At 45.5% G+C, this 22,738-nt stretch overlaps 3 protein-coding genes across 5 annotated transcripts; 1 reads left to right on the top strand and 2 right to left on the bottom strand.

The window, feature by feature from the left end:
- Positions 1-6: 6 nt before the first annotated feature.
- mindy1 (MINDY lysine 48 deubiquitinase 1) lies at positions 7-9,156 on the bottom strand. Its single transcript, XM_041243008.1, has 9 exons — positions 8,786-9,156; positions 5,470-7,046; positions 4,967-5,024; positions 4,632-4,696; positions 3,852-4,010; positions 1,685-1,930; positions 1,275-1,490; positions 1,061-1,192; positions 7-410 (listed from the first exon to the last, which is right to left on the bottom strand). The coding sequence occupies exons 2-9, from the start codon at positions 6,070-6,072 to the stop codon at positions 327-329; spliced, it is 1,563 nt and encodes a 520-aa protein (XP_041098942.1). The 5' UTR covers positions 6,073-7,046; positions 8,786-9,156; the 3' UTR covers positions 7-326.
- Positions 9,157-12,173: 3,017 nt separating this feature from the next.
- Positions 12,174-14,187, top strand: s100a1 (S100 calcium binding protein A1). 3 transcript variants are annotated; one of them, XM_041243007.1, is made up of 3 exons: positions 12,174-12,270; positions 13,216-13,373; positions 13,980-14,187. In XM_041243007.1, exons 2-3 carry the CDS (start codon positions 13,233-13,235, stop codon positions 14,130-14,132), a joined length of 294 nt encoding a protein of 97 aa, XP_041098941.1. In that variant the 5' UTR covers positions 12,174-12,270; positions 13,216-13,232; the 3' UTR covers positions 14,133-14,187. The 3 variants fall into 3 exon arrangements, with proteins under 3 accessions (XP_041098941.1, XP_041098939.1, XP_041098940.1); XM_041243005.1 differs by having other exon boundaries at positions 13,977-14,187; XM_041243006.1 differs by lacking the exon at positions 12,174-12,270 and adding an exon at positions 12,274-12,355 and having other exon boundaries at positions 13,977-14,187.
- Positions 14,188-15,474: 1,287 nt separating this feature from the next.
- Positions 15,475-22,599, bottom strand: prcc (proline rich mitotic checkpoint control factor). Its single transcript, XM_041243004.1, has 7 exons — positions 21,390-22,599; positions 21,127-21,174; positions 19,923-20,411; positions 19,434-19,523; positions 19,163-19,309; positions 18,547-18,612; positions 15,475-16,601 (listed from the first exon to the last, which is right to left on the bottom strand). The coding sequence occupies exons 1-7, from the start codon at positions 21,822-21,824 to the stop codon at positions 16,515-16,517; spliced, it is 1,362 nt and encodes a 453-aa protein (XP_041098938.1). The 5' UTR covers positions 21,825-22,599; the 3' UTR covers positions 15,475-16,514.
- Between the last annotated feature and the right edge of the window lie 139 nt (positions 22,600-22,738).

The following is a 22,738-nucleotide window of genomic DNA, read 5'->3' as shown; positions in this document are numbered from 1 at the left end:
TTGTAAAAGCTGTATGCTGGACAGCGCTGCAGATATCCGGGGGGGGGGGGGGTGATCCCCCTCCCTGATGCCCCCCCCCCATCCCGCCTGACCACACCATAGCCCTTTGTGAAGATCCTGTGAGAGGGAAGTTCAGTGTGGCGAACGCACTAGTCGAGTCGAGCCTTTCTGTTATGCCTGGCTTCATACTAATTAAATCATTTTTCATTAAGCGATAAAGGAATTTGGAATACACGCTCCAGCAGGACGGCAGTTTCAAGTCCCTCTTGTCCCCGGACCCCAGGACGATGTCATCCAGGGGTGGTTTCGACGGGGACCAGGGGAGGCTACAAAATGGCACATTCCGAACCCTCTTTCTTTTCGGGACGCCTTCGCTCCGCTGCCTGCCGTGCTGGCGCCTGGCCCCTGGACTACAGAAGAAAAAAAAACACAACAGGAAAGCGCGTCAAGAGACCTTCTGTAGAACTGTGGACAAAAGCCCCTGTCTCACTAGCAACAGCTCTGGAGACACAGAGCTCAGACTCCACTCTGCGTGCCACAGGGACCGACTCCACGTCGAAGCGCTGAGGGAACACGTCAACCGAGCTGCGGTGGAGCTAGAGGCACTGCAGAAACACACTGACAGGCAAACCTGGACTGACAAGCTGGGGCCAAAAGTTAGTTTAACCCTTTGCGGTCCACTTATTCAGGGGCGTCAGGTCTTTTTTAAAAGTATTTTCACAGTAAAACAGGTTTAAAAGGCCCTGCATATCAACATACCAACAGGACACTCGGTACTGCGTCTCCAGCCGAGCCCCACCCCTTGCTCGCTGTATTTTTCACATACCTCTTTATAGACGTGCATACTGATAAACCCTCTCCTGATCACTCGTTTTATCACCAAACTCCTCAATAATGTGATCCGAGTCGTTATTTTATTACTATAACATCTCAAAAAGCCCTGCAGATGCCCGTGATTTTCTATGAGCGCTGGATGTGGAAGCAGCTACCTCCTTTGTTTGTGTGTCTTATCTCTGGGCTCGGGCGCGGCTCTTTGCTGCGAGGTGTTCTGTTGACATACCTGCTGTGACGATGGCTGAGAGGGAGGCTGCTGCTGCCACTGGTACTCCTCCTCCTGCAGCTGCTTGGCTAAGTCCAGGTCGCTGAGTGGAGACCCGCTGTGCTGCTGCAAGGCCATCGCCACCATGTAATCCTGAGAGGGACCAGAGAGGCGTTGGTTACAATTAGGGCTTCGGATTTTCGGCATTTCACCACAGGTTTAATGTCCAGCCCACCTGGTCGATCTGTCTCTGCTGCCCCGTGCCCTGTGCCTCCGTGGGCAGGCTCAGCTCTGAGGGGGCTGGCGCGGGGGCAGCCCTCTCCGGGGGGTGGCACAGGCGGAACTGGGAATCGCAGAAGTTCCCGTCTCCCTCCAGGTTGTGCAGGCTCTCCCACACCACCGACTCCTCCTGCAGGAAGCCCTGATCCGACACCAGCAGGTAAAGGTGCTCCTGCAGCCGGGACAGGGAACACGTTACCATAAAAAATACAACAAAAAAAACCACAAACAGAGACACACAGACAAGCACAGAGACAGAGAGAGACACGCGCACATACACACACACGCAGAGACACACACAGGCACAGAGACAGAGAGAGAGACACAGACGCACGGCTGCCCCCAGGCAGCGAGAGGGCACCGCACCTTGTGCTTGATCATGGTGCTGAAGTGATTGTTCCTGAAGAAGACGGAAAGCTCCCCCTCTTTGGCGGTGGCGCCGAGCTCACACAAGCCGTGGTACGAGAGCTGCGTGGCCGTGGACTCCAGAAACTGCTCGGCTGCCAGCCCCTCGCTCACCACGCTGCTGTCCGCACAGTGCTTCACACTGATGATTTTCTCCACGAGCTGGTTGTAGCTCAGCTTCCCCACCGCGTGCACCATCTCCAGGCTCTAGGCAGGAGGGAAGGTGTTGAAGGAACACGATTACGATCTGCGCTGGACTCGCCTGCCCTCAGCACCGCGTTACTGGATCCTCAGCTGATGCGCTATCCTTGCACTATTGCACTGCTAACAGTCACTGGAGATATAACTTGCTGTGATCCTAACTGGCTGCATCCGAGTTCATATTGGATTCTAGCAGTGTTATTATTATACACAGCATCCTAGTTCATATTGTATTCTAGCAGTGTTATTATTATACACAGCATCCTAGTTCATATTGTATTCTAGCAGTGTTATTATTATACACAGCATCCTAGTTCATATTGTATTCTAGCAGTGTTATTATTATACACGGCATCCTAGTTCATATTGTATTCTAGCAGTGTTATTATTATACACGGCATCCTAGTTCATATTGTATTCTAGCAGTGTTATTATTATACACGGCATCCTAGTTCATATTGTATTCTAGCAGTGTTATTATTATACACGGCATCCTAGTTCATATTGTATTCTAGCAGTGTTATTATTATACACAGCATCCTAGTTCATATTGTATTCTAGCAGTGTTATTATTATACACGGCATCCTAGTTCATATTGTATTCTAGCAGTGTTATTATTATACACAGCATCCTAGTTCATATTGGATTCTAGCAGTGTTATTATTATACACAGCATCCTAGTTCATATTGTATTCTAGCAGTGTTATTATTATACACGGCATCCTAGTTCATATTGTATTCTAGCAGTGTTATTATTATACACGGCATCCTAGTTCATATTGTATTCTAGCAGTGTTATTATTATACACGGCATCCTAGTTCATATTGTATTCTAGCAGTGTTATTATTATACACGGCATCCTAGTTCATATTGTATTCTAGCAGTGTTATTATTATACACGGCATCCTAGTTCATATTGTATTCTAGCAGTGTTATTATTATACACGGCATCCTAGTTCATATTGTATTCTAGCAGTGTTATTATTATACACGGCATCCTAGTTCATATTGTATTCTAGCAGTGTTTATTATACACGGCATATTCCATAGACGGCACAAAACATCTGGCGTAGGCTCAAAAGTATAACGCTATCTCTTCACAAAAATATAGTGTCGTAGATCCAGTATAACATACGCCTGCACAAAATAATATGTGCGAGGTTCAAGCTACAAAGATCGTCACAAATCAAATAAAATATGTGCCGGTAGGTCAAGTATAACATAAGATAGTCCAATAATAATATGGTGTCGGGTTCCTAGTTCATATTGTATTCTAGCAGTGTTATTATTATACACGGCATCCTAGTTCATATTGTATTCTAGCAGTGTTATTATTATACACGGCATCCTAGTTCATATTGTATTCTAGCAGTGTTATTATTATACACGGCATCCTAGTTCATATTGTATTCTAGCAGTGTTATTATTATACACGGCATCCTAGTTCATATTGGATTCTAGCAGTGTTATTATTATACACGGCATCCTAGTTCATATTGTATTCTAGCAGTGTTATTATTATACACGGCATCCTAGTTCATCCTAGTTCATATTGGATTCTAGCAGTGTTATTATTATACACGGCATCCTAGTTCATATTGTATTCTAGCAGTGTTATTATTATACACGGCATCCTAGTTCATATTGTATTCTAGCAGTGTTATTATTATACACATCCTAGCATCCTAGTTCATATTGTTATTATTATTATACACGGCATCCTAGTTCATATTGGATTCTAGCAGTGTTATTATTATACACGGCATCCTAGTTCATATTGTATTCTAGCAGTGTTATTATTATACACGGCATCCTAGTTCATATTGGATTCTAGCAGTGTTATTATTTGCACTTGCTGTAAACTACACTGTGTTTCAATATGAAGCTTGCATTGTAACCCTGCGCTGCCCTGTAACACTGCTCACCTGGGGGTCAACGAGCCAGCCGTGGTACAGAGGGATGTCCAGCAGGTCAAAGACGATACACTCGGGGGTGTACTCGAAATCCTGCACCCCGGTGAAGCGCACGTTCACATCCAGGCCGGTGGAGAGCTTGGGGAGGACAGCCACGGCGTCACTCAGGTTCTGGGGGTAGAGCCGGGAGGCAGGTCAGGGTTTAGTGTCCATTCGGGGTCGAGTCAATTTCAATTATTATTATTATTATTATTATTATTATTATTATTATTATTATTAATTAATCAGACATTTTTATCCAAAGCGATTTAGAGACCAGGAGGGTGAACTCTGCATCGTCAACAACTGCTGCTGCTGCTGCAGAGTCTCTTCCAATAGGACCTCGTTTGTTTTACGTCTCGTCTGAAGGACGGAGCACAAGGACTTGCTTGCTCAGGGTCACACACACACACACAGTTAGTCAGTGGCTAAGCTGGGATTGAACCTCCTGGTATCGAGCCCCCTTTCTCTAACCTCTGGACCCCTCGTCTTCCAAGTCGCTTTGGTTAAAAGCAGAGATGGAAAGAAGACTCCCACTGCATAACAGTTTGATCCAATCCTGGTTTTACTATGAGCCTGTTCCCTAGACACACTGTGGCTACTCAAGCTGGCATTAAAACCAGGAACGGGTGAAAGTGCTGTGCAATAGGAGTCTTATTACCATCATTGGAAAAGCTTCTGCTAAATGACCAATCAATAACAAACGAATAATTAACTAATGCAGCTGCTGCACTGGAGCGGTTTTGAACGAACCTGTTGAAAATTCAACTCCAGCCCTTCTGCCTTCTCTCTCGGTTTTGTAGCCAGAATACACTCTCCTGCAAAGAAAGAAAAGCAAATAATTTAGCAAATAATTTTAACCGGCTTCACGGTCCCTCTGCCTCAGTGTTCACAGTGTAAGGGTGTGGTGGACAGAATTTATGTCACATTCAATCTGTCTTGAGAGTCTGTTTCACCTGCAACTAAATGCTGAACAACCTCACACACGTGCTGCAGGGGTTACTTATTAAAGCAGAGGGAGGGTGTAAACACCCTCTCAGGAACAGCGGCTCGAAGCCTGAGGGCCAGTCAGACACTCGCTCGCTTACCCAGGTGAGTCATGAGCTCTTCCACGCTGATGACTTCAGTCTGGGCAGGCAGCTTCGCCTAAAAAAACCAAAAACAAATAAACAACCGAAACTGACTCATTTCCGTCTGTATCACAAAACCAGGCAACTCACACGGCATCCTAGTTCATATTGGATTCTAGCAGTGTTATTATTATACACAGCATCCTAGTTCATATTGGATCCTAGTTCATTCTAGCAGTGTTATTATTATACACGGCATCCTAGTTCATATTGTATTCTAGCAGTGTTATTATTATACACAGCATCCTTCATATTCTATACAGCATCCTAGTTCATATTGTATTCTAGCAGTGTTATTATTATACACGGCATCCTAGTTCATATTGGATTCTAGCAGTGTTATTATTTGCACTTGCTGTAAACTGCACTGTGTTTCAATATCGGTAGAGTGGTGACATTTGCTCGTCTTTTTCAAACACCCTCTCCCTCTCCCCCCTCGCTCTCTCTCCCTCTCTCTTTACCTTCCAGCGCAGGAAGAGGACATTCATGATGGCCAGCAGGGGGCAGGGTCCGTTCTCGCTCTGGGTCACGATGGGGGTCTTCATTCCTTTCCAGCTGATCCATTTCACGAAATAGTAGGCAGGCACAGGGTCAGTGGCGGAGCAGCTAGCAGCAGCTGCAACAGGGGCAGCAGCACAGGAAGCCCCCTCGTCAACAGATTCTCCGTCCTTGCCACTCAGCCCACAGCACGAAGACGCTGGTTCCGACCCGCTTCGGGCGTCCTGCCTCTCGGGGTGATCCGGACAGGGGACAGACTGACTGGAGCTCTCCCCTTCTCTGGAGACCTCGGAGGCCGGCTGCAGTCCCTCGCCCCCCTGAAAGACCTCTCCGGGTCTGGAAGGTCCGGAACCCGCCTCTTCGCTCCCGCTTCCCTCTCCGTCTCGAGATGAGCTCTCCGCTGGCTTTGAATCTTTTACATCGGGGGTAGCCAGGTCTCCGCAGGCTTCGCTCGCCGTCCCGTCCTGCTCGGCAGTTTGTCCCTTCTCGGCTGCCACACATGCTTTGTATTCCACCTTCCCAGCACCCCTTGCTGCACCTTCTGCTTCACTGCTCCGATCTGCCATTCCTTCCTCACCCTAAACCAGAAGCTTTGGGATCTCCTTTGAGCCAAACTCTCTCGCGATATATATATATAACTCGCTCCTGCTCTGAAACAATTCACCTGCCGAGTTTTATCACTTTAATATATTTGTGTTATTAAACTAACAGATTAGATTGTGTATTATACAGTGTATATTAAAAAAAAAGGTGGTTGTTTTTGGTTTTTTTTAAAGTCCTGAGGAATATTTGCTATCCAAAACTTGGACTGATTTAAATGGCTTCAGTTCACTTCAACGATGAGAGCTAGCTATAAATCCATGAAAGGGGCAAAAAACATATCTAATAATAACCGTTTCCCCATTTAAGAATTTATTAGCGGGATTATTTTACTGCTTTACAGCACCTGAATATGGCATCGGTAATAAACAAAAACAGGAATGCTTGCTGACAGGAAATATCAAACCTAAAAACCATATGAAACATACAGACACTGAATACAAAAACACCATTTAAATTTCACTTCTCGACTTACCCCATACCACACAACTATAACGCTGCCCCCCTCCCCACACCGGAATTACTTTAGCAGCCCAACGGAAAAATAAAACAACATTACTCAATACTATTTAAAGACGACGACTAGATCAAACTTTATACTAAATTATAAAAATCTCCCCCATCCACCCCCAAAAGCACCTTTCCAAATTATTTTATGCAGCAGGGGAAACGCGTGTCACGGTTTAGCGAACCCATGTGAATATTATACACAGCGAATTCCCTGTTTGCAGTATCACTCCGTGTTTCAGCTTGCTGTCTGGGGGCAGGGAGGCTGACTCGGCTGCGGTGCAGCTGGTTTTTGCCGCTCGCTGCTCCTCCTTTAACTGCGCAGCTTCGCTCCTGCCGGGTGAAGCGCAGGGGGATCTTCTCACAGAGCTGGACCGGACTCGTTCTCTCAAACGCTGCCGCGCTGTTCCTGAACAACTTGCGGCGTGCGCTCCTGTGTTTGGAATAAATGCAAATGAATAACATTTTAAAATAAATAAACAAAAAAAAAAAAAACAACAGGATCCAGTTTTGAAAAACAAGTCGACGCGTTGTTTGCGCAAACGGAAACTTTGCCGGGACCCACCCCCAAATCGCTCTCTATATCTATCAATCTATCTATCTATCTATCTATCTATCTATCAGGCGTGTGGTTACCATGGCATCAAAAGCCAATAAGCACCTCCACTGTTTGTTTTCAAAACACCCTTTCCCCTGACAAAGGCGTGTTAAACACAGAGACACATGTAGTGTTACAAAACGTGCTCCACAGATGCCATCAGCTGCACAGATATGAAACCAGTATATTTCATACACAGCGCAGAGGTATGAAACAGTGCAGTATGAAATCAGTATGTCCACACAGCGCAGAGGTATGAAATCAGTATGTTTTCCACACAGTGCAGAGGTATGAAATCAGTATGTTTTCCACACAGCGCAGAGGTATGAAATCAGTATGTTTTCCACACAGCGCAGAGGCATGAAATCAGTATGTTTTCCACACAGTGCAGAGGTATGAAATCAGTATGTTTTCCACACAGCGCAGAGGTATGAAATCAGTATGTTTTCCACACAGTGCAGAGGTATGAAATCAGTATGTTTTCCACACAGTGCAGAGGTATGAAATCAGTATGTTTTCCACACAGTGCAGAGGTATGAAATCAGTATGTTTTCCACACAGCGCAGAGGTATGAAATCAGTATGTTTTCCACACAGTGCAGAGGTATGAAATCAGTATGTTTTCCACACAGTGCAGAGGTATGAAATCAGTATGTTTTCCACACAGTGCAGAGCTATGAAATCAGTATGTTTTCCACACAGTGCAGAGCTATGAAATCAGTATGTTTTCCACACAGCGCAGAGCTATGAAATCAGTATGTTTTCCACACAGTGCAGAGCTATGAAATCAGTATGTTTTCCACACAGTGCAGAGCTATGAAATCAGTATGTTTTCCACACAGCGCAGAGCTATGAAATCAGTATGTTTTCCACACAGTGCAGAGCTATGAAATCAGTATGTTTTCCACACAGTGCAGAGGTATGAAATCAGTATGTTTTCCACACAGTGCAGAGGTATGAAATCAGTATGTTTTCCACACAGTGCAGAGGTATGAAATCAGTATGTTTTCCACACAGTGGCAGCCCCACAGCCCGTTAGTGGTGCGGTACACGCCACTTCCCTTCTTGCTGATCAGTTCATGGTCCGTGTTTCTGATGATCTGCACGTCTATAGCGCGTCTGGGTTATTATTACACGTGGAAAAGTTTGAGGGCAAAAAGCAATTAAATATACAGTCAAGCCACAGTATAGCACGTTATTATTATTATTATTATTATTATTATTATTATTATTATTAGTCGCAGTATACAGTAGAGTTAATTGCGTAACACCAACCCTGCCATGACAAGCAATATTTCGAAATAAACGATTCCACCCATAACTGGAACTATAGATAGATAGATAGATAGATAGATAGATAGATAGATAGATAGATAGATAGATAGATAGATAGATAGATAGATAGATAGACAGATAGATAGATAGATAGATAGACAGATAGATAGACAGATAGATAGATAGATAGATAGATAGATACGCGTTAAACTCAGCATGGATCGCTTCTGGCGTGTTAAAGAAAGCACAGGTTTTATTTTTGACACAATGTCAGTCTTGTTTTGGCTGAAGTTTACTTACTTTTTTTTGGTTTGGGGGTTTTGCGTTCGCTTTCCGCTGCCCCTTTTCAAATCATCAGCATTCTTCTTCTTCTTCTTATTGTTATTATTATTATTATTATTATTAGATATATATTTAAATACAGTCTCGTTTCCTAGTTAAGCTCCACTAATCTGCTTCGTTTCACAGTGTAAACAATGACGTCAGAGGTTTGCAGACAAAAATAATGATCATTAATTATCGACGCTTTGGTTACGGTTGTCGGGAGGCCAGCATAGAAAAATAAATATATAAATAACAAAGAATTGCTCAAATAATATTTAGCAATTGCGCAAAAAATATTGTGTCCCAAGCAGTTAGGTGTGAAAGGGCAGAGTGCGGTGAGAATGTGAGTGGCGCCGCTTGGCGGCGGGAGGGGTGAATTGCACGCTGCAATTCACAGAGACAGCAGAACAGGCTCTGCAAAGCATCGTGATCCCCCCCTGGAAATCACTTTGCACTGACCGGCAACGCACCGCGTTATAGAATAACCCTTACCTGTAACCTAGCCTTAGAAAGCATTCTGATCCCCCGTATATAGATCCCTGATTACTGAGCGGAGATTGAAATCCTCCCACCCAGAGGTGTTTGCATGCAGGCGGGTAGATGAAGGAGACCGATGACGCATCTGGAGGTGCTCTGATACAGTTACACCCGACCGACTTAATCAATCAAGGATTTCTCTGAACACTAAGGGGATGCCAACTTCTACCACCGCGTTTTCCAGACAGCCTCTGATAGAGGCTTGCAGCCTGCCCTTCGAGAGCTACATGCGAAGCGTGCCCACAGTGCCAAGCGGGCACACCAGCAAGCAAACGGGCAGACAGATAAGACAGGACTTAATAATAAAAAATAAAAAAAACTCTGCATGGGAAAAGCAAGCACCTGCTCTCCCTCACTCCGGTTTCACCTGTCTCAGTGTAATAAGAGCAGGAGGGATTTGGTTCCCTGAGCGATTGAAAGACCCGTTCTTCTATCCTCCCCAGGTCACTGAGCTGGCCTGGGTTGTCGTGGCAACAGCGCCGCCCGACGGTCTTGCTGAATGATGCCTCCCCTCGGCCTGTCTGTTTGCGCGGCCGGGGGGGGGGGGGGGGGGGGGGGGGGAGTGCAGTTAGACTAAGATGGAAAAGGATTTCATGCTGGGCTGAAACCAAATCCCGCGGCTCCTCTCCGGCAGGATTGTGCGGCTGTCCGGTTGTCACTCAAGGCCGGCCTCTCCTCATGTCAACACGGACATTAAGCGCTTTGTTGTGTTTGCTGCTGTTGGTTTCGGGTCAGATTTGAGTCTCCAAACCCGGAGGACCCTTTGGCACCGGCATTGCTATGACAGCGCAGAGAGGACACTGCACAGCGAGGGACAAACGTTTTTGCATCACCTAGAATTGAGACATAACTGAAAAAAAGAAAAAAAAGAAAAAGTATACTATATATGATTTAGATATTTTATTTAACATCAGGCAAACAGAGAAACTACAAAAAGATATTGCCTAAGTGTCTACCGTTTCAACTTGTGTCAGTTTTTCATTAAGTATATTGGAAAACTATGCAAAGCGGCGGCGTGCTAATTCAACATGTTAACGCAACATTATTCAGCAGCTTCCACTCCACTTCATGAAGCAAAACGGAGTTCATTCCACAGGGTTATGCAAAACCTTTGCCCAGAGCTGTACATGATGCATCGTAATAGAGATCTGTGCCTGTGTGTTTTTTGAATAACAGGTGTGTGTTTGCATGGGTGAATTCCCCAGTCAAACAGACGGCCTGAATTTGGTTAATGCGCGCAGGGCGCACGGGAGAGAAGGTGTGTTGTTTGTCTTTCTTTTAACAAGCAAACATGTTGTTCCTGTAATCCCAGGACTGATATCATCAAATAATAATAATAATAATAATAATAATAATAATAATAATAATAATAATAATGCTAGTTTATTACCCGACACGTCAATCTAAACCAGTAAGAGACCGCAGCGTTACCAGGACTGGTCTCACTAATAATTTGGAGCTGATACAGCCGTGTGCGCATGTGTGAGAATACCCCACTGCTGCTGTAGTTCTGATCTGTTGTGCCTCTGAAATAAAACCACTTGAACTGAAAATGGTCAAAATAGGCAATCTAGCAGCGATTGTCTGATTGCATTGATGACTTTAATAGGCCACCCGTGCAATTCATTTCAAACAGTAAAGAGAAAAGGAACACAGAGCCGCACACGATAAAACGCAGGAGACTTTTTAGAAGCTGTTTAAGACGCCTGATTAAAGCACAAAGCGGTCTGACATTTTCACACACCAGTGTGTTTCTGTATCCCTGATTACTGAGCGGAGATTGAAATCCTCACACCCAGAGGTGTTTGCATGCAGGCGGGTAGATGAAGGATATATTTATGTTTTGCCTGAAATGATTATTTATTGCGTTATACAGTCTGATAAAACCATAGCAGGAGTAATAACCCCTATACACAACAACACTGTAAATTATAACTGACTATATACCTATACCAAGATCAACGCTAATATTTACGAAAAGTTATGACGTGGGAGTTTTTTTATTGTCTCTGTTTTGATTAAAAAGAATGAAATGAAAGCCGGTTTGCATTGTGTTTTTGGAGGCATGGGGTTGTTTACTTCGCCAACGCCCTTATTAATATCTGCAGCCGATATCCCATAATAACCCCCGAGAGAAGCGCCGGTCCCGCCAGGTGCAAGGGGGGGGGGGCAGCCGTCATCATGGTTACAACAGGTGTTTAGAACCGTACTTGTAAAAAAAACACGGTGTTCCTCTCAAGTCTGCTCCGATTAAACGTGTCAGTTTGCTGATTTTAACTGAGGGAGGTTTTGGCATTAACTATACTGGGAGAAAAAAAAAAAAATCCGCTCCGCCAGTCGTTCCCAGGCAGAATGTTACCTGTTTGTAAGTTCACTTATAATAACCCCCTACTGCTGCAAGTACGGCAGTCATACGCGACTCTGCTTTACAGAGAGACCCCGAGAGCGAAAAAAACGAACTGGACTGTTTTTCTACTTTACATGCAGAATTTTTTTCTTGTCTCGCATCCCAAAATAAAGTCTATATCTATCTATCTATCTATATATATCTATATCTATATATATATATATAGATAGATAGATATATATATGATAGATAGATAGATAGATAGATAGATAGATAGATAGAATTGTATTTTTAAAAAGTTTCAAAGAGAATTACTTTAAATCATAAATAAATAATAATAATAATAATAATAATAATAATAATAATAATAATAATAACCGGCTCGTTATCCCGCTGGTTTGCATCGGCTCAGGAAAGCCTCACGGGGCCGGTGATCCGGTTCACCTGGATGGAAGCAGTTGATTGGCGGGCAGGTGTGGGCGCTCCTGATTGCCGGTTCATCGCCTTATAAAAGAGCTCCGGCAGCGCGGCTCAGAGCCCCCGATCACTCTCCGTGTCCGAGCAGCGAGAGAGACAGGCGAGTATTCACACTGCGGCCGGAGGGCTTTCATTACCGGGGATTACTTCCAATTATTGGCAAACGGCCGCAGGCTACAGGCTAGGTGTTTTCTGTTTTTAAGAGTGTGTGTGTGTGTGCCTATCTATCTCTTTCTCTCTCTATATATAATATATATATATATATATAGAGAGAGAGAGAGAGAGAGAGATGTAATGTGTGTGTTTGTATTTTTCTAAGTAGTATGTGTATTGTTTTGAACTAAGGTATCGAGTGGTCCGGTCATCAGCTGGAGATCATTATTAGTTTATTTGGCAGGCGGTTTGATCGAAGATGACTTACTTACAGGTGTGACGCTTATTGTGCGAATTGGCCATTTTAAATTTTGCCGTTAGTAGAACTTGTCTGGGTAAGCTTGTTATTTTTGGTGTGTCGAGTGTTAGTTTCGACGTACTCGGGGGAAAATGAAATTGAGAGCAGTTTTTTTTAAAGCAATTTAACCCGGTTCATTAATGCCCTGTTTTTGGATTACTTTATTACTAACCGCAGTGTATTAAATATTCGACCTCGCGTCTGGAGACCCTGCTGTTAAATACATTTGCACGCATTTAGATACACCGATAATTCATGACCTGGAGCTTGTGTAATGCATTATTGATGACTCCCTGGGGGAGGAGAGAGAGTAATCGAGACCCTCTGTATTGCAACGGGTTACCTGGATCTAGTATCAATCCGTAGTGTAACTGCATTTGAAAAAAGCGCATCTTTATTCTGAAGTTGCCTTGTGATTTTTACGCACACTGGGACACCTCAGGCTTTGTTTTTTCAAACTCCTGATGGTTTTTTTTGCCCCTGTCTCTAGTGGAACATCCACTAGTACGTGTCCTCTGGGAATCGGGTGATTTCTAGGACTTTGTCCCGGTCCACACGGAGTCCTGTTAACCCCTCTCCCTCCCCGGTTTCCAGGTTTGACGGCAGTGAAGATGGTGTCCGAGCTGGAACAAGCCATGGAGTCTCTGATCCAAGTGTTCCACACGTACTCCGGGAGGGAGGGGGATAAATACAAGCTGAGCAAAGCCGAGATGAAGCTCCTGCTGCAGGGGGAGCTAGGCTTCTTCCTCACTGTAAGACTTGCTTTCTTCTTTTTCTGTCTCCTCTAAAGCGCCTTTTAAAGCAGAGGTCTCCAAGCGGGGTTTGTAGGTGTGGAAGTCATCGGTGGCGGACCAATTCAACCGCAAACCGGTTGAAACGGGAACGGTAGATCTCTCCAGGACGGGGGTAGGAGACCCCCTGGCCTTACACTGTGCGAATCTATATAATTTTTTTTTGGTACTACATTCCGGCCCTCGAGATCCAGTCCGTAATTTTATTATTCCCGTGTAGGTTCTGAATTGGTTCAACTTGCTGAGAGGCAATTGACCAGTGTGGGACTTGGTTGGGAATAAAGACTCGGATTGGATCTAGAGGACCGGAGTTGAGTAGCGCTGCTGTTGTGTTTCAACTGGGGGTTTTCTACTGCCGGACTTACCAACCCTGGTCCTGGGGGATCCCCCCTGTGTGTGTGTGCGCAACCGAGCCCTCAATTTGCTTAACTAGAACCCAAATTCAATGATTTTGCTTGGTTAAAAAAAAACACACACGCAACAGCTTTCAGCTCTTAAGTTGCAGAGTTCAGTTTTCTTAATGCGTCTCGTTTCTGATGTCTGCCTCCTCCTCTCCTCCTCCAGCAGAGCAGTAAGGATCCTAACACGGTGGATCAGATCATGCGGGACCTGGATGAGAATAAGGACGGGGAGGTCGATTTCCAGGAATTCGTGGTTCTGGTGGCGTCTCTGACCGTGGCCTGTAACGATTTCTTCGTGGAGCAGCTCAAGAAACAATGAGCCGCCAGCGTCCTCGGGGTGTAACAACCGCTCCCAATAAAAAGCAGAACTGGAACGCCTCGGTCTGATGTCTCGTTTGTTTATTTAAAGTGTAGGTTTGTTTACCAACCGCATGTACCGCACAGGCATACATTTGTGACCAAAATGTTCGGCCAATCGCACATTTTTGCTCCAGAAGTGTTTGGCGATCGGTTGCAACAAAGTATGTTAGTAGAATTTCCATGCGCGAAAAAAGCATAGTAAAAGGCTCGCAAACATGTATGGCTTTACAGTACTTGTGAAAATATATAATAATCGGAACCCGAGCTATATTTAAAATTTAAGTTTTTTTTTTTTTTTTTTTTTTTTGTTAAGTTAGACTAAGTTCTCACAAGAGACAGAATTAAAATAACAGGTATAGGAGATGCCAGTTTAATTGCGCGCAATCGCGATTAACGCGTTAACAGCACCACCTGCTGGCTGGTCATGGTTCGCCCTCTTCGTTCTGGACCCTCGACAGTGCTGCCACCAGCTGGAGAGAGAGCGGTACTGCAGCGTCCCTGTGTTATTAGCAGGGAAGCCTCGGCTGTAACAAAAACGCCTGTTTTTTGGTATTGACGCTCTGATTTACTTCATCCGGTCCCTAAAGTTACTGCGCAAAGTGAGATGGGGGACAGGTCCTGGTGGTCGCTGCTCCTATTAAATCTACTAGAGTTTATTTATTTTTTAAATATGGTTTTCTGTAACCAGTAACTTGAAAAATCTGCCTCCCAGCTCCTCAACCAACATCAGTGTGGCAGTAACTTTAAGAAGAGAGCGCTCTGCTTACTGAACGCACCTCTGGTCTTTGTTCTAAATTATTTTATTGAACCAATTAAACAGACCTCCGGACCCTGAACTCAGTCCTGATCTCACTCCCCCTGTTAAACCTCCCTGGAGTGGAATAACAGGACTGCTTGATCGATTAATTGGACAGCCCTGGTTTAAGTGAATTCTGGGCTTCTTCAGCTTCAAAACCAGCCTCCCATCTCTCCCCCCTAGTGGAGAACCGTGGGACTTGCACCTCAAAAGCACGACTGTTGAAATACTCGCTAGAGGGGTGATTTTTAAACGGCCTTGCTTTCGGGTAGTCTCGTAGCTTCATGTTAATTTCACCCGCAGAGAGAAATGATACCCCAGCCGCTCCTGGTAGCCATAACAACCCCTCTTAGAGCGGATCCCTAGAGCCAGGTCGAATCGAAGCGTGGATGACGTCACGTCGCGATTCTGTGCGACTGCAGGGCAGGGGGTCGCACCTAATCACGAGAGAGCAGGTAACAAGTTTATTGTAAAAAAAAAAAAAACAGCCAAACACACTTTCAGATTGTGTGTCACTTTTCAGCTTAAGTGTTTATTCCTTTATAAACAAAAATCAAAATGTAATTATATATATATATACACACATATCTTTACATTTCCCTTGCAATGTTATTTTCGCTCACTCTGACTGGTTAAGGGCTGTATGAAGATCGAACCCTATCCTGGACTGCGCCCACAGCCTTGCAGGGCAGTAAAAGATTACAAAGGCGGCTGTATTCAATCCTCATTGTCTGAAACAATAGAGCAAATATACATCTTTTTTTATATCATTTAAAGATAAACCCAGCGAGCATTTGCCTGATTGACGCCCTGCCTGTTGCATTCAGGAACCCGGCAGCCGGTTCAGTTTTCCTCCTAAATGATTGAACGCTCACTGCACGGAGCCGCACGCTTTCTTTCAAACGTCTTCAATGAGAAAAGACGACAGCTTCATCAAAGATTGGAAACAGATTTCCGCTAAAGATCTGAGCAGTGCAAGAAAGGGGATGTTTCACACATCTATCATTTTTTTTTTTTTTGATAATTCATTGATGGTGAAAATGCTTTTTAAAAAAAATTGTACATTAAAAAAACATTTTATTATTTAGCATTTACTGTTTTCTTTTTTCAGATAAGCATTTAAATATTTATGTAAAATAACTCCAGAGAGAGAATGACCAAACACCAGTGGCTCCCCCTGCTGGTCGCATATACCAACTAACACACAAACCAAACAACGGGGCACTACAAGTAAAACAAGAGGGGTTTCACATTCCTGCCCCCCCACCTCGTTCAAAGACTTGGTACATTCCAGGTTACACAGTAAAGGTTATGACGAAAATGTCGACCAGTTGTCTTCGAGTCAGTTCAGCTCCAGGGAGCAGAGCAGGTTATGAAACAGTCTCCCTGCCTCTCCGCCATTTCGGATCTACCTGCCCTAGACTTTACCAGGTGATCCTGACCGCGGGAGCCCAAATGGATGCAGTTTCCTAGCCTGCTCTCCTCTATGGAAAGGGCAGCCCCCCCCCCCCCCCCCCCCCCCCCCCCCCGTGACCCTGCCGGACACTAGAAGCCGTATTTGGCTTGAGTCTGTCTCCGGGTCAGCTTGTTCTCAGCCCACGAGTTCTTCAGCTCCAGCTCACGCTCTTTAGCCTGCGAATGGAGAAGGAAAAAAATAAAATAAAATCACAGTAAATAACCTAGAAAATAAAACACAGCCATCCGCTACAGAATCCACACCCACTAATAATGACTTAACAGAGGCTTTTATCCAGAGCGACTGGCAGAGACCAGGGGGGTGAACTCTGCACCATCAACAACTGCTGCTGCTGCTGCAGAGTCTCTTCCAATAGGACCTCGTTTTTACTTAATGATCCATCATACTACTGTAGGGAATTGTACACTACTTTCTACCATAACAAAATTCCTGTGTGTGTGTGTGATGGTTAGATAGAGACGTTCTTTCCTGGTGTATCAGTGTGTGTGTGTGTGTGTGTGTGATGGTTAGATAGAGACGTTCTTTCCTGGTGTATCAGTGTGTGTGTGTGTGTGTGTGTGTGTGATGGTTAGATAGAGAGTGCAAGACTCCTGTGTGTGTGTGTGTGTGTGTGTGTGTGATGGTTAGTTAGATAGAGACGTTCTTTCCTGGTGTGTCAGTGTGTGTGTGTGTGTGTGTCAGTGTGTGATGTGTGAATGTGTGTGATGCAAGACCAAGAGACGTTCTTTAACTTTTACCAGGGTTCGATGTGTGTGTGTGTGTGTGTGTGTGATGTGTGTGATGGAATACTATCTCTGCAAAGTTCTTTCCTGCTTTCAAAGCGACACTATCAGTGTGTGTGTGTGTGTGTGTGTGTGTGTGTGTGTGTGATGGTTAGATAGAGACGTTCTTTCCTGGTGTATCAGTGTGTGTGTGTGTGTGTGTGTGTGTGTGTGATGGTTAGATAGAGACGTTCTTTCCTGGTGTGTGTGTGTGTGTGTGTGTGTGTGTGTGTGTGTGTGTGTGTGTGAGTGGTTAGATAGAGACAGTTCTTTCCTGGTGTATCAGTGTGTGTGTGTGTGTGTGTGTGTGTGTGTGATGGTTAGATAGAGACGTTCTTTCCTGGTGTATCAGTGTGTGTGTGTGTGTGTGTGTGTGTGTGTGTGTGTGTGTGATAGTGTGCACGAAAGTAGGACCACATAGTTCAGTGTGTGTGTGTGTGTGTGTGTGTGTGTGTGATGGTTAGATAGAGACGTTCTTTCCTGGTGTATCAGTGTGTGTGTGTGTGTGTGTGTGTGTGATGTGTGTGTGTGTGTGTGTGTGTGGTGTGATGGAGAGATAGAGACGTTCTTTCCTGGTGTATCAGTGTGTGTGTGTGTGTAGAAGAGACGTTCCATTAAGGTGAACACGCATGTGTTAGATGTAGAGCGTTCTTTCTCTGGTGTAAGGACCCCATAGACACCATACACCCACCACATACGAGTTTCTTTCCAATCAGTGGTCTCTGTGGTGCAAGAATAGTGACGTTTTTCTGGTTAGTGTGTGTGATGGATGGTGTAGATAGAAGAAGATTCTTTTCTTGAAAGGACCACATAGTCAGTGTGTGTGTGTGTGTGTGTGTGTGTGTGTGTGATGGTTAGATAGAGACGTTCTTTCCTGTGTGTGTGTGTGTGTGTGTGTGTGTGTGTGTGTGTGTGTGTGATGGTTAGATAGAGACGTTCTTTCCTCTGTGATGGTTAGATAGAGACGTGTGTATCAGTGTGTGTGTGTGTGATGGTTAGATAGAGACGTTCTTTCCTGGTGTATCAGTGTGTGTGTGTGTGTGTGTGTGTGTGTGTGTGTTAGATAGAGAAGTTCTTTCCTGGTGTGTATCAGTGTGTGTGTGTGTGTGTGTGTGTGATGGTGTGTTCCTGTTCTTCGTCCTGGTGTATCAACTGTCAACACACTGTGTGGTGACAAAGTGTGTGTGGTGGTGTCAGAGAGATTAGAAAGGACCACGACAAGTTGGTAATCAGTGTGTGTGTGTGTGTGTGTGTGTGTGTGTGTGTGATGGTTCTTTATGGTGTATCAGTGTGTGTGTGTGTGTGTGTGTGTGTGTGGTGTATATAGAGACATTCTTACCTGGTGTATCAGGTAAGTGATCTGGTGTTTTCGTCTCTGCTGTCCAGTCGGCTGGTCCCCTTTTTTCTGTGAGCAAAACAGCCGGGGTCAGAAAGCAAAGAGGATTCCATTTCCAAATTCAAGTGTGTGTGTCCCCTTCTGTCTGTGTCTGTCTGTGTCTGTCTGTCTGTCTGTGTGATGGTTAGATAATCAAGACTTACTCTGTCTGTGTCTCAGTGTGTGTGTGTGTGTCTGTCTGGATCTGTCTTTCTTCTCTGGTGTCTGTGATCTGGTGTTTTCGTCTCTGCTGTCTGTGGTCTGTGAGCTGTCTCTCTCTCTTTCTGTCTGTCTGTCTGTCTCTCTCTCTCTCTCTGTCTGTCTGTCTGTCTGTCTGCATCTGTCTCTCTCCCCGTCTGTCTGCTGTGTCTCTCTCTTTCTGTCTGTCTGTCTGTCTGCATCTGTCTCTCTCCCCGTCTGTCTGTCTGTGCGACTCCCTCTCTCTGTTGGTCTGTCTCTGTCTGTCTCTCTGTCTCTCTCTCTTTCTGTCTGTATCTGTCTCTCTCCCTGTCTGTCTCTCTCTCTCTCTCTCTGTATGTCTGTCTGTGTGACTCTCTTTCTTTGCCTCCCTCTCCCTCACCTTGCTGAAGGACTTGCGTTGTTCTTTCTCCTCTGTGATTCCCTTGGTCAGCCACTGCTGGTTCCCACTGAGCTGGTCGTCTCCCTTGATCTCCAGGAAGGTCACCTCCTCTTTCCCGCGGTTGCGTTTTCCCTGGAGCCGTCGGAACTGGAGAGAGGAGGAGGAGGAGGAATCGAGGCGTGAAACCAAGGTCCTATTGGAAGGGACTCTGCAGCAGCAGCAGTTGTTGAAGATGCAGAGTTCGATTATATATTTATTTATTTATTATTACCGCTTCGTCGTCGATCAGGGAGGAGGATCCAGACGCTGCAGATTGAGGCAATGCTGGATCCGAGTCTTCAACCCCACTGCTGTAATAATCCTGGAACAGAGAGTCACCGTGAGACACAACCACAAACACAGCTCCAGCCAGACGCGTAGCAGCACCCTCTATACAGAATCCAGTGAAAGCTGCTGAATAATGTTCCCTTGTTCTCATATTGAATTGCACCCCCTCTATATAGAATGAACTCCCTCAGCTTCATAGAGTCCAGTGAAAGCTGCTGAATAATGTTCCCTTGTTCTCATATTGAATTGCACCCCCTCTATATAGAATGAACTCAGCTTCATAGAGTCCAGTGAAAGCTGCTGAATAATGTTCCCTTGTTAACATATTGAATTCCACCCCCTCTATCTAAAGTTAAGTTTGTATAGTTTTTTTTGTTGTGTGATTGACTGTTTCCACCCCCACCTCTACCCACGACTCCCTTTGCTTCCCAACCTGATAGTAACCCTCTTGACTGGGGTTCGGTCCTGCAGCCTCGGGGTACGGAGAGTAGTACTGCTCCCCCTGCTGGTGGCTCCAGTTAGCGGAAGCCGAACCGAAATCCAGCGGCGCGTCGGACTGGAAAGAGCCCAGGGGAGGCTCCGTGCCGGGGGGGACCACGGGGTCCGGCTCAGGGAGGGGGGAGCCCCTCTCGGGCAGGGAGAAGTAGTTTTTGGGCTCCAGGTCTTCGTCGCTGCCCTCCTCCTCCTCCTCCTCCTCCTGGGCCATTTGCCGAGCCAGCTGGAGCGCAGCGAACTTGGCGGCGGCTTTGATAGCAGATGGGGAGGAGCTGACGCTGGAAGCTGCTGTTGCCGTGGTCCTGGCAGAGGCTCTGGGCTCAGGTTTGCGTTTGGTGAGTGTGTGGGGCACTAGGGGGCGATGCGTCTCCTTGATGGTCATGTTACGAGGCTGGGGCAACAAGGAGGAAAGCCCCAATCCTGGAGCCTGTGAGGACAGAAGGGGAGGGGAAAAGAGTCAGGCACTGACCTGGACACCCAAATTATTATTTTATTAATAACTGGAACATAACAGCCCACCCCAATGTTCTGGCATTCTAATTAGCCACCTAAACCCATCTGAAATGGCAGTAGTTTTAAATTGGACTTTTTACTTTATTTATATATATATGTATTTTTTTCTACTATAAATGGTATTTTGCGAGGGGTTCTGTTGCTACAACAGCGTGGGTTTTAAAATAAATCTGTCTTCGCTCGGCTCCGAGCTTGGTCTGGAGAACCTGACACAGCAGAACGTATTCCTCTCCAGAAACGACGCAGCGTTACTGGACAGGGGTTAGCAGATCTCATCCTGAAGGAAGGAGGGACGGCGTTTTGCTTGGGGGGGGGGGTCGTGTTCGGAGCCGTTTCCCCTGCTTTGCCTCTCCGTGTTTTAACACAATCTTCAGGACTGAAGGACACCAGCCGCGGGGAGACTAATCTGAGGAGGAGGAGCCCGGGCAGGGCTGCTGTGATGAGCTCTCGTTTCCTGACCTATCGCCGCTTGGGCTCTCTTTGTGAAAGGGGTCCGACTGGCTGCCGATGCTGGACGGCTAAGTAAACTTGGAAACAGGACAGGCAGGGGTTTGAACCCGGGTCGAGGGGTGCACGTAAAACCAGGCAGAACGAGCTCCTGGGTTCGGGTGACACAGGCGTGACCTCACCTGCGCTGGCCCTTTCTTTCGCACGGGTTCATCTTCATCGGAGTCGGGCTAAAAACAGAGAGGGAGGGGGGGAGAGATCACAGAATGAATCTTAAACCTTCTGATCAAGAGTCACTCAACACTGCTGTAGTTTCACTGGTACAGCGATAAGCAAGCTGCTGTCAATAGTACAGATACAAACTGGCAAGAGTAGAAAAGTTAAACTACAACCCTAACTACTTTGTAACTGCAGTTAATGGCGTACTGGATCTGGCGGTACTTACCCCTCCTTGGTGAATTTCAGGTATGGTGATTTTCACAGGTTCTGCCCTCTTCTTGGGTCTGGCTAAATTTAAACCTCCCCCGCTTACAGGGGGAGGCAGACTCAAGCCGAAGTGGCCGATCTTCGGGGCTGGGAGACCGAGTTTGGATTCGCCAGGGTTGCAATCCGGATCAAGCGGTGAGCTGGGCTTGGGGACCGGCTGCGGGCTCCAGGGTTTTCCGGTGCCCTCTCTGGGCGGCGGGAGGCTACCGGACTGCTTGCAGGGCGGGACGTTAAACCCACCCAGGACTAGTCTCTGCGATTCCGGATTTGGGTTTTTAGGAGCGGGGAGGCTGGAGAAAAACCCCCCTTTTTTCGTCCCGGCCAGAGGTTTACTCGCAGTGGAGGGATCTTCCGAATCGCTGTCGTCACTGCTGGCGTAAGCAACTAAAGACATCTCAGCACGCTAGTTTAATTAAATAATAACACAAATAAATAAATAAAAAGAAACTTTAGTACTGATTCAATTACAGGAACGCTCGCCAAAAACAAAATCAATACTTTTAAAATATACCTAATTATCAAGCTGGCGATCGTGCGTTTCTTCTATCTTGGGAATTATCATTTTTCGTTGATTAGTTTATTTAATTTGGCTGAAGTAAAAAGCGATTGTTGCTTATTAATGTTCTTTTTTTTTTAACTGTGGCGATTTGAATTGTAGTTTATCTTTGTTAAGTTAGTATATCAGCGCGGTGGCTTTTTTTTTTTGTCACAAAACAACAAAACAAAAACCGCCCCCCCGCCCCCTTTTCTTTTTTTTTTTTTTTTTTTTTTTTTTCTTTGCGGCTTGAGAATCGATATCTAGAGGCGTCGCCACAAATCGAGACCGGGGATTCAAAACAAACCGCAGGCCGCGACCGCTTTATTCCCCCCCAGAAAAAAATAAAATTAAAAATAAAATACGATATTAACCGGAATGCCGTCAGTCGGACCAAATAAACACCTCGTGTGTTTCCTAAATCCGACCCCTCAAAAAATATCGCGCTTAGTGTGTGTTTGTTTTTAATGCTCAGTCGTGCTTTGCTGTCTGAAGTCGGGAGATACGCGGCGTTGCGTGCTTGGGAATGGACTACAAACCCCACAATGCTGTGCGCGCACGAAGGCAACGCGGTCCTTCGCAAAGCACTGTGGGGATTGTAGTCTTCTTCTTCTTCTTCTTATTTGTTTATACTTAACATTTTAGTTTTCACACCGGTTATGAAGCTCAACACTTTAGTTTTCACAGCCGGTTAAAAAAAAAAAAAAAAATAATCGTTTTTACGCATAAATAAAATCATCTGAAGCCTGGACTGTATTTGTAGAATTATTAAA

The sequence above is a fragment of the Polyodon spathula genome, unplaced genomic scaffold, assembly GCF_017654505.1.
Source record: "Polyodon spathula isolate WHYD16114869_AA unplaced genomic scaffold, ASM1765450v1 scaffolds_1548, whole genome shotgun sequence".
Classification (NCBI taxonomy): domain Eukaryota; kingdom Metazoa; phylum Chordata; class Actinopteri; order Acipenseriformes; family Polyodontidae; genus Polyodon; species Polyodon spathula.
Note: the sequence above shows the minus strand (reverse complement) of the source record. Positions and strands in the feature narration are given on the sequence as shown.

Excerpts from the sequence above, each read along its gene's own strand:
- prcc (XM_041243004.1), bottom strand. The coding sequence starts at position 21,824 with ATGTCTTTAGTTGCTTACGCCAGCAGTGACGACAGCGATTCGGAAGAT. Across the intron at positions 19,310-19,433 it reads CCCTGATCGACGACGAAGCG|TTCCGACGGCTCCAGGGAAA; the intron begins GTAATAATAAAT and ends TCCTCTCTCCAG. Across the intron at positions 18,613-19,162 it reads AACGCAAGTCCTTCAGCAAG|AAAAAAGGGGACCAGCCGAC; the intron begins GTGAGGGAGAGG and ends TTTTGCTCACAG.
- mindy1 (XM_041243008.1), bottom strand. The coding sequence starts at position 6,072 with ATGGCAGATCGGAGCAGTGAAGCAGAAGGTGCAGCAAGGGGTGCTGGG. Across the intron at positions 4,697-4,966 it reads AGAGCTCATGACTCACCTGG|GAGAGTGTATTCTGGCTACA; the intron begins GTAAGCGAGCGA and ends CTTTCTTTGCAG. Across the intron at positions 1,931-3,851 it reads GCTGGCTCGTTGACCCCCAG|AGCCTGGAGATGGTGCACGC; the intron begins GTGAGCAGTGTT and ends CCTCCTGCCTAG.
- s100a1 (XM_041243005.1), top strand. The coding sequence starts at position 13,233 with ATGGTGTCCGAGCTGGAACAAGCCATGGAGTCTCTGATCCAAGTGTTC. Across the intron at positions 13,374-13,976 it reads AGCTAGGCTTCTTCCTCACT|CAGAGCAGTAAGGATCCTAA; the intron begins GTAAGACTTGCT and ends CTCCTCCTCCAG.